General features: G+C 45.4%; 1 protein-coding gene across 1 annotated transcript in view; it reads left to right on the top strand.

The window, feature by feature from the left end:
- The window catches only part of foxo6b (forkhead box O6 b), a 40440-nt gene extending 34138 nt beyond the window's left edge, over window positions 1-6302 (top strand). Inside the window, exon 2 of the mRNA XM_005748855.1 lies at window positions 2321-6302. Within this exon, the coding sequence (XP_005748912.1) occupies window positions 2321-4012 (1692 nt within the window). The 3' untranslated portion in view covers window positions 4013-6302. The remainder of the gene's footprint in view (window positions 1-2320) is intronic.
- Window positions 6303-10335: the final 4033 nt, after the last annotated feature.

Genomic DNA, 10335 nt, shown 5'->3' with positions numbered 1-10335 from the left:
CACACACACACACACACACACACACACACACACACACACACACACACACACACACACACACACACACACTAATCACAGCTTGGTACAGGTAGTGAGGCTTTGGGACTACTGGTGATTGAGCCTCCCTGGTGGATTGGAGCAGGAATCTGACAGACTCAGATAAAAGGCTGTTTGGAGTTGCCTGCAGCATCAAACAGCATCAGCCTCCTCCCCCCACTTCTCCTCCTTACCATCACCTCCCCTCTCTTCACTACGCCTCTTTTGGTTTACTCTGTTGCCATGGCTACGCTCAGCCGGAGCCGTCATGTTGCGGAGGAACCTGTCAGGGTGCCGCTCTCAGATCACCTGATGCGGGTCGCCTCCACTGGTGGCCTCTTTCACATGGTGTCATCGTTCAATTTGGCTTTGATTAAGTCTGCTCTCCATAGCGAGCTGCGGCGCAGGAGTGCAGTCGCTCTATTTCTTTGGTAAATGTTGAGCTTGTGCAATTTTGTTGACCTGGTGTTTTGGAGAGAACACTTTGAAACAGCAGGAAAAAACCATAAATACAGCTCTCGTAGGAAATTTCCACATCTGTGAAGAGAGTCTAGTCAAGGCAGCATGATGTGAGTGGAGGATAGGTAAACATTACCTGTTAGGAGTCACGCCGTGGGGATGGGTGGGCTCTTCTGCATGAATGAAAACAGTAGTAGGTGGGATACAAGACTGATCCCAAACTCACATAAACCTGAATTCTTCCTGTGAGAAACCCATTACCTGCCACTCTGGATGCTGTGCTTTTCATAATGTGCTGTCCAATTTGCAGCCAGTTAACTCTGTGTGTGTGTGTGTGTGTGTGTGTGTGTGTGTGTGTGTGTGTGTGTGTGTGTGTGTGTGTGTGTGTGTGTGTGAGGGGCTATACATATGCTGAATCTACAGGCAGCACTGAAATGTTTAGCCTGGTTGATATTTGCTTTTACATGCGAATATATGCATGTATGAATAAATGAGTGAGTGAATGATAGAGGAGAGGTGGTAGCCGAAGTTTTGCGAGATGATGGGAGGATAGATAGATAGAGAATAAGAGAGAGAGAGAAAATGAGCATTGTCAGGATCTAGAGAGGCTGGGACACAGATAGGGAGATGAATGGGGCTGAGAGCAGGAAAATTGGACAGGGGACGGGGAGTGAATGAAGATAGAGAATGGCTCGAGATATCAGGAGACAGAGATTGTGAGCTATGTGCAGGTAATAAACAAGGCAGAAATAGATAGATATCTCCTGAGAGGAAAAAGAAAAGTGTGTGATTGCGGGCATTGGGGTAGATGTTTGGAGGAATTGTTGCTCCCAAAAGACCAAAAAACCAAAGGGAAGAAAGAGAGGGCAGAATGGCGAGGAAAACTGGAAAGAGTGTGAATAATGACACAAGCCAGAAAGATTTGGATGAACATGCTGTACTTAGTCTTACTTGGCCAGCTGAGATGATGTGTATCCCTGCTAAGCTCTCCTTTAGGCAGGCTTAGATCTCATCAACTCACTCCAGGTTGGCACCAGTTTCAAATGCTGCTGCAGAGCTCTGGATTAACTATACAGCCGTCACTCAGACACTTAAACAGGGTCTGGAGAGGCTTATTGCATACTCCCCCCCACCACCCCACAGCGCTCCTCACCCACCCACAGTCACTGCATCCATCTCCATTTCAAGCGACTTGCAGAAGGACTTCATTATAAAGCTGTCTGCCGTGGTCACCTACAGTCGTGCTAATTGTGCCATGATTTTTAAAAGAGGTCAGATGAGCAGGTCCCTCCTGTCCTCCCACTTACTTCCACTGTAACTTATTCCAGGCCTCTGTAGTGTTTCTTTTTTTATTCTGGTGCTCTTCCACAGCTTCTCGTGCCAAATCCCCCGCCTCCCCCCTCTTCTTCTCTGGCTGGATCTTAGGCTTTCATATTTGGAGGCCCTGCAATCGATACGGGCTGTCTGTGATTGGGTTGCCTTGTGTGATTCATTTCTGTAACCTTGGTGATGGTTTGATGTAGAGGCTGCACCCATGTCCATATTATGACTCACTGAGCGCGTGTGGAGAGGAGAGGCAGGTCAAGGGAGATATTGATTGGCCCTTCACTTTCCCTGCCCTCTCTGCTCACCCCTCCATCTGCTTTTTCTTTATCCATCTTTTTTCTCACTTGCAGTGCTGCCTCGACAGTTTAACCATAATTCGAAATGACTTTGTTTTCTCAAGAAATTATTATTTAACCCTAAATGTTCCCTTGGGTGTTAACATTTATCAATTTTCTTCTCTCTCTCTCTTCCTTTCTCCTATTTTTCTTTCTTGTTGCAGAATTCTATCAGGCACAATCTGTCGCTGCACAGTCGCTTCATCCGGGTGCAAAATGAAGGGACGGGGAAGAGTTCCTGGTGGATGCTCAACCCAGAAGGCGGGAAGATGGGAAAGGGACCGAGGCGACGTGCATCTATAGACAATGGCACCCGCTACCTGAAGACGAAGGGTCGCATCAGCCGGAAGAGAGCAGGGGCCATGGGGCTCCAACGAGGACAAGGTCAGGGAGCTGGACCAGCGATGCAAGGCTCCCCAGAGCACGGCAGTCCAGCGGCGAAAGGAGGTGTGGGCATAGGTGGAGAGGAGTATGATACTTGGACAGACCTCCATTCCCGGACGTCATCTTCTGGCTCCACGTTGAGCGGCTGCCTATCTCCAATCCTAGCTGAGGCCGAGGCTGATGAACCAGAGGAGGGTGGGCTTTCCAATTCAGCTTCCCCAAGAATATACCCAAGCCCCACTAGCACGCGTTCCCCAGCCTTGGGCACTGGAGGCCACTGTCCCACGGTGGAGTTGCCTCAGCTGACTGACCTGACTGGGGCTATCAGTCTAGATGAGAGTGGCTACCCCCAGCCACCACAAATTAAATGCAATGGTTATCCCTATGTGCCTGGACCCAAGGCAGAGGGCTCCTACTGTGCGCCAATGTACGGGCAACCTTCTATGGGCATGCTGCGCCACCACACTCCCATGGAGACCATCCAGGAGAACAAGCCAGTCAGCTTTCAGCGCCCAGTGAGGGGCTATTCAGAGAACAATGCCCTGCAGAGTTTGCTCACTGGAGGTCCTCGATATTGCAACAAAGACACAGTCCTGAGCCAAGGACGGGAACCACACACATTAATGACACAGGGAACCAATGGCATTCACAGCCAGCACAATCAGAATCGCAGCCACAATCAGAACCACAGCCAAGAGCATGCTCGCAATGCAAGTCTACACAATGACCATGACCAGAACACAACTCACCATCAGAACCACAATCAGGGTCACAAACACCAAGCCTGCCTCGACTACGCACACAGTCACAAGCCCCACCCGGCTCACGACTACGGTTCGAGTCATGATCACAATCACAGTAAAGTAAATCCTAGCCATGATCACAACCCTCACTCCACGCAGAGTCACCTGCACAACCACAATCCCCACAACCCTCATAACCCTATGCATAGCGGGCCTCACCATCAGGCCCTTTCCCCGAGAGTGAGCACTGACATCCTGCAGCCCTACAGTCTCAAGACCTCTAACCACTATGGACCCCGTCCCCACCTCCCAACATCCCCTTCTCTGCCCCCGAACCCTGCCGGCCTTATGGGTGTTCCCCAGGACCCCTGCCGCCTGGCATCCGCACCTCACCCTCGTCATCAGCCTTACCCTGGAGCTCACCATCAGGGTATCACTGACTCCTGGCATGGGTTCTACCCCAACAATCACCAGTCAGGGAATGCTGGTTTCCAACCTCAAAACTCCCAGAGTAGAATGGCTGCTGACCTGGAGATGGAGAATGTCCCTAATAGTCTAGACTGTGATGTGGACTCTATCCTGCTCAGTGATTTTATGAATACAGAAAACATGGACTTCAACTTTGACGGTTCTCTGTCCCAGGGAGTGGGGATGGGGATGGGCATGAGTCTAGGGGCTTTTGCATGCCCCCCGCCTTCACACAGCAACCAGAGCTGGGTGCCAGGGTGAACTTACGCCCATACATACAGACTCGTGACCAGAAAGCTCATTCCCTGGGCTGGGCTGCTGTTTGGCTGTAGCCTTGGACTGACTGACTGACTGTGATTCTGTATCATCATTTTGTTTTCTGGGGACTCCCCACACTCCGATGTTGTGCTCTTTCTCTTACTTAAAAGCCTTCTGTCGCCATATCGAACCTGCCCCCAGTTAGCACAGTGCTAAAGCAACCCCCGCCTTTCATTTTTTATATTTTTATTCTCTAATCCCAAGCTCATTCTGCCTGTCCCTAAGCTTCCAAGCACTTTATATCCATCTTTTCATACAACAGCAGTAACACAGAGCCCAGGCAAAGTCATGTTGTGTGTTGGCTTAATGTATGCAATCCACTTTACAGTATTAAAGGAGGCGTTGTTCTTGACTTGAGAACATGATCAAACAGCTGCATAAATGTCTTCAGTGTGGAGGTGCTCTCAAATCGGGGGTTAAAAGTCAAGGGAAGGCTTTGAAGTTTAAAGAAAAAAGGTTTTTAGAAGAAGAGGGAATTTGCAGGTATAGAAGAGGGGAACTCCAGGGTGATTGCGACTCGTCTTCTTCAGGTGGACAACGGTGTTTCGTTTCAGGCTCGGCACAGGAGGACAGGCGTCCATTAGGCAACGCTCAGCACTGAAATGCAACGTCCCTTCTTTAATCTCCAAAGTAATGCCAGAGTGATGCATCACTATTGCAAATCTAATGCGCCACTCTATAGTTTTTCAACCTCCCCCTTTCTCTTCAACTCTGGACACATTGGCTTAATGTGTTTTGGCAAAAGTGATGATTAAACTCACTCTGCACTAAATGGGCGAGGGATTGAAATGGGTGATTTTTGAGGGCGGGGGTGGGGTGGCATTGAAGGGGGATGATAGGAGAGAAGAAATGCAAATATTCCCTCTGTGTCTCTTCTTCTCCATTTAGTGGATTTATGTAGCTTTCCCCATAATGAAATAAGCAACGATCGCGGCCTGCTGTGCATCCTTAGGGGCTCTCTGATTGGCCTGTGCCTCATCGCCTCGGCGTGGCACCTTCACCGACTGACCCGAGAATACCTTAGTGAGCAAGTGTGGTCAGGCCAGCATGTTGATGGAGCTGCTGTCCTCAGACCCCAGGTAACCGTGTGTAATTCACTAACACCCAGGTTCAAGCCCACTATGTGCTTTTACTCCTGTGAATTGCTCACTGATGAACACCGTCAGCAGATTACTATTTGGTGCTATCTCTTCTTCCCAGGCTCCCTCCTATCGCGCCGCCCCATCCCGAGGTTACTCGGAGGGTAAACAAGAGTAATTAACCGCCAAACAAGATGGATGATTTATGCAAGTGTGTGTATTCGCTCATTGGCACAAAGTCATAATTCTCTGCACCTCCCACAAAGCACAAGCAGGGCGTATTTTGAGAGGTGGTACCCAGCGACGAGGTAGAGCGGCTGGCAAACGGTATGCTCGCAATGTCCTTCAAGAATCCTCTTTACAAGACTCCCATCCCGGCCATAGCTTTACTTTGCTGTTGTCTTTTCTTGTGCTTGTTCTGTGATCGTGCAGTTGTCTGTCCTGTTTCGGTACAGCGTGGATAGGAGCTTTTGTGTGCATTTTATTTTCTTTGTTCGCAGTGGGGAAAACAGGAAAAGGGTGGCAATTGCCAGCCCTCGTGCTGGCAACTGTCCCCTTCAAGATAGAGAGAATAGGGACAAGAGAGGGAAGGAAGGTAGATGGATATCAAGAGATGCTAAGAGGGAGGAAAAGAGCTGAATGAGGAGGTAGGATCTCTAAGACCGTAAGAGATTTTCTAGCTTGGAATTGGCTGTTTCAATCAGGCCAAATGTCAAGTGCTACTCAGCTAGCTGTAGCGAGCTTTGACCAGAAAGCCACTTCTCCCTGGTGATCAAGGACAATGACGGGTATTTCCATGCACATTTCTTTTGATTTTTTCATTCCTTTTCAGGAGTTAAGATAACCCATTGTTGTAATTCAACTGTAATTTGTTCTCTGGCCTGTGTGCAATTGTGTCAAGCTTGTCGTGGGTGTGCGAGCGTGTATCACAGTGATGTACAAGAACTGATTAAGGGAATATTATTGAGAAATAACTTGCCCTGGTGTTGTCTATGCCTGGCTGAGTGCACCAGATAATATATACAGTTTATATTTATTGGTTAGGGAGCTGGGTCTACGGAGGACCAGACCCCTCACTTCCCTGTTTCCTTGATGACGAAGAAGTGGAAAGCTATTTCAGTTTGACGACATTTCGTTATGTACATAATCTATATTGACAAAATTGTATTATAATTTTTTTGCAAATATCAATTTCTTTTCTAAAATGATGTATCTGCTCTTCTGGTGACTGTAAAATAAAAAATACAACCCTTTTTGTTTTGTGTCTCTGTGATTCGATTGGACTAGTTTTACATGTTTAGTTCTAGTTTGTGTTCACGCTTTTCCAAGATTAAAAAAATAAAATATAAAGTCATATAAGATCAAGAGTAATTCACTGGCTGGAGATTTTTGATGATGCCAACAGAACTCATATAGGAAAATCTAATTTCAGTGACTAACTGTGAATATTAACAATGTTAATACTAACAATGTTAATACTAATAATGCAATATTAATATTATCAAGTCAACAAATAATTATGCAAAGAAAGCAGAAATTATAATGCTATAAATACTTCAGTATGTTTGAGGTATTTCTAGGTGATTATTTTATTTTCAATAAAACAAGCTGACAAAAGTAAAGAACCTCTTTTTACTCTGATCCAAATAGTTAAAAATGTTATAGTGAAAGTGTATAAATGAAGGTGAATGTATAAATGGTAACTGTGTTGACTCCCACTTTGGATTCCTTTGAAGTTACAAAATTAGCATTTTGGGTTTTTTGGAGCCAGAAATGACCTTAGAGTGATGAAAGAAAGTTTAAATTTATTAGCTGGCGTGGTCAGCAAGTTCCCTTTAAAAACGGTGAAATGCACAGACAACAATGTGACAGACCTGAAGCACAAATTCTTCATTTCATTTCATTTCAATTCAATTTTATTTATTTAGTGCCATACACAACAGTTTTCTCAAGGCACAAATATAATATGAAAACATGTTACTACAAAAGATGTTCACGTGATATTAAAATATGACAAATTAACGCCAATAAAACAAAAAAGCGCAACTAAAAAGTGCGTTGCATTGTGCCGTGCATTATTAATGATGCACGCTGTTTGAAAATTAATGACAAAAACTTCAGTAAAAGTGACACTTATCTGAAGACGCGTGACCTCCACGAGCTTATCTGAGAAACATTGAGCGTTTCCCAGGCCAGCTGATGGTCAGGTCTACGGGCTTCCTCCCAGAAGGACATGGCTGGAACACCCACGAGGTGACTGCCTCCAGTGTTACTGGAAGACAGAATAACTGTCTAGTTGTACACCATGTTTCTACGCTTTCTAGGTCAGAGCACAAAAACCTTGGTTTTACCACATAATACAGCCTTAACATTAGTCAGGTAATCTGTTAAAATAGTCCAAAAGGCAATGCACACGCTCACAACATCCAGATGTTTTTCTTTCCAAGCTCCTGATGACCTGGGTGATTGAGAACCTTTGCAGACAATCCTTGGACTCATTGTCAGACCATACTGAATACCTCTGGGAATTGCTTGAATGAAAGTTCAGTAAAATTGACTAATCCACCACATCATTTTTTCAGTTTGATTTTTGGGGTATCTAAGAATTCAGCTCTCTGTAGGATAATAACCGTTGATTCTAGTGTTAAAGCCAACAAGTGGCAAAAACTGCAGTTCTGCTTTTTGCCACTTGGCAGACTCCAAAAATCCTCATACTGTAGACTCTTATCTTAAAATCTCTAAATTTAAAGGACTGAAAAATATAGTTACAGGCTGATATACAGTAAAATGTGGTTTTTGCTTACGTTGGTATTTTCCTTTCCAAGGTTTCCAAAGTTTCAAGTTTTCAGGTGAACCCATTGTGAGACATCTTGATGCTCAATCATCCAGATAAGTAAATGTCAAAAAGCTGCTTTTGTTCATCTGGATGTTTTCAGTGGGAGACTTCTTCAGTCTCAGCTGACTGCAGGTTTCCAACCTTCCAACAGTTCGTTTACACAATGACTGAAGCTAGCACCACTGAATGAACACCCAGCCCCACCCTATCATGTGACTTACTGAGAACAGGTGGCCCAGGATGTGAGTAGACGTTAAGGAAGGGATCTGAAAACTGGATTATAGATGACAGACAGTTGGCATCGTAAGCCACCGCCTCTGTTCAAAGATGGTCGATAGGGTGGGGCAAAGTCTCCAAACGGGTTCACCTGAAGCCTTGGCTGATTGTGACCCACACTGTGATTAGGCAGAGGATCAATAGGGGGTCCAGGACCTCTTAGGGACACTCCAATTGGGCTTAAAATCTGGGGCTCTTCACCAATCGCTCCTAAAACTGAAGAAGCTTCTCAGATGAAAAGTCTTCAAGAAACTTAAAGTCCAGACACTTTTCTTTCCAAGCTCAGGTCCAAGGATTTCATCCTAATACCCAATTGGCAGTCATTTGGCTGTTGCCACGACTGTAGAGGTCTATTTGTCTCTCCATGGATGTGTCTCTGTAGACATCACTGACCCACCAACAGACAGGGCATGTTGAAAAATGTTACGGGCAGCATAATGTTCTCCGCAGCTTCTCCACACTCTTTTACATCTGTGACATGTGGTCAAGGTGAGCCCCCTCTCATATGTGAAAAGCCAGGTGGGGGGTTCCAGTGGTAGACCTGACAATTCAGGTGTACTACAGCAAATGCTAATGGGGCTCCATGGTACTAGGCAGTGAGCACAGGGTCCACTAGAGGGCGTCTGACCCTCAGGACACCCTCATGGTGTTTATTTCTGATTGGTCAGAGACATTAACACCAGTGCCTGCTGGAGGTCACTTTGCAGGTCTCTGGTAGTGCTCCGTCTGTTCATCCTTTCACAAAGGAGCAGATACCAGTCCTGTCCAGCTCTCCCACAGTAAATCACTGTCTCCTGAAATCTCCACCATGACGTAGATACTGTGCTTGGCACCAAAAAACAGGTGGCTCTAAACTTTTTTTTCATGAGCTCAGTACCTTGGGTGGGTAGGGTAGGCATGGGTGGCTGTAGCTCAGGCACTAGAGCAGGTCATCTACTGATCGGAAGGGGGCTTCCCCTAGTCTGCATGCAGAATATCCTTGGCCAAGATACTAACCAAGTTGCTCTCAGATGCATCCATTGGAGTATGAATGTGTGTGAATGTTAGAAAGTTAGAAAGCACTAAGAAAAATGTGCTTGAGTGAATGGGTGAATGCACAAGTTGGGTAAAGCGCTTTGAGTGCTCAGGATTGAGCAGAGCGCTACATAAGAACCAGTCCATTTACCTTCAACAGTTTCTAATGGAGAGAAGGAGAAGATGGAATGCTGAGGCAAGAATGGAGCAAGTACAAAAACCTCCTGAGAAAAGAGTGGGAGGTTACATTTAACTGTAGTTACAGACAGACTGGAAGAAGCCCAGGAACAAGAAACAAAAGCCACGTTATTCAGAGAGGTTTGAGGGCATCTGACTGTTTGGGTTTTCTCTGTGAGCTTTAACTTGGCCAGATGGTGGATACAAACCCAGGATCTTCTCGCTATGAGGCGGTGGTGCTAACCACCACACCAGCATGCTATAGAGCTAGTTTATAATATTTGTTTTTGTCCTTTTTGCCCTCAGTTTTAGCTGTGGTAAGAGTTGCACTATAAATACAAGCCATTGTTTCCAGATTTGGAAACAGGCAAAGGGTGACAATTGCTCTCACTCGTCTCATTAGACATGAGTGTTCAGATTATTGGCGAATTTTTAAATGAGCCGAGAGTTCACTGCTTCGTCAAAGTTATAAACTGAAAATGACTGAACCTAATACACTGGGGGGAAAATCTCTTTATCCTTGAAGAATTTACAATTTGCACAAAGTCAGTCTATGAACTATGATAATAGCAGTAAGATAATAATTTTAATATTCACTTGTTTCTTACTTCATCTCACTGAGTGTTGATGTTTTGTTTCCACAGATTAGCCATTAGCTTTGTGAATGCAAGGACTCATATATAATAGGGGTGGGGAAAAAAATCGATACTGTGTAGTATTGTGATATTTTGTTTGCTAATAATGTATCGATACAGGGACAGCACAAATCGATATTTTGTAACAAAAAAAGTTTTTGTGGACTGGAACTCTGACTTCAGAGCATGTTGATCCTTTTTCTGAGCAACAATCCTGACATTCCTTCACTGTCCAAATGTGTTTAACTT

The sequence above is a fragment of the Pundamilia nyererei genome, unplaced genomic scaffold (genome assembly GCF_000239375.1).
Source record: "Pundamilia nyererei isolate P.nyererei 1_Seehausen unplaced genomic scaffold, PunNye1.0 scaffold00232, whole genome shotgun sequence".
Lineage (NCBI taxonomy): Eukaryota > Metazoa > Chordata > Actinopteri > Cichliformes > Cichlidae > Pundamilia > Pundamilia nyererei.
Note: the sequence above shows the minus strand (reverse complement) of the source record. Positions and strands in the feature narration are given on the sequence as shown.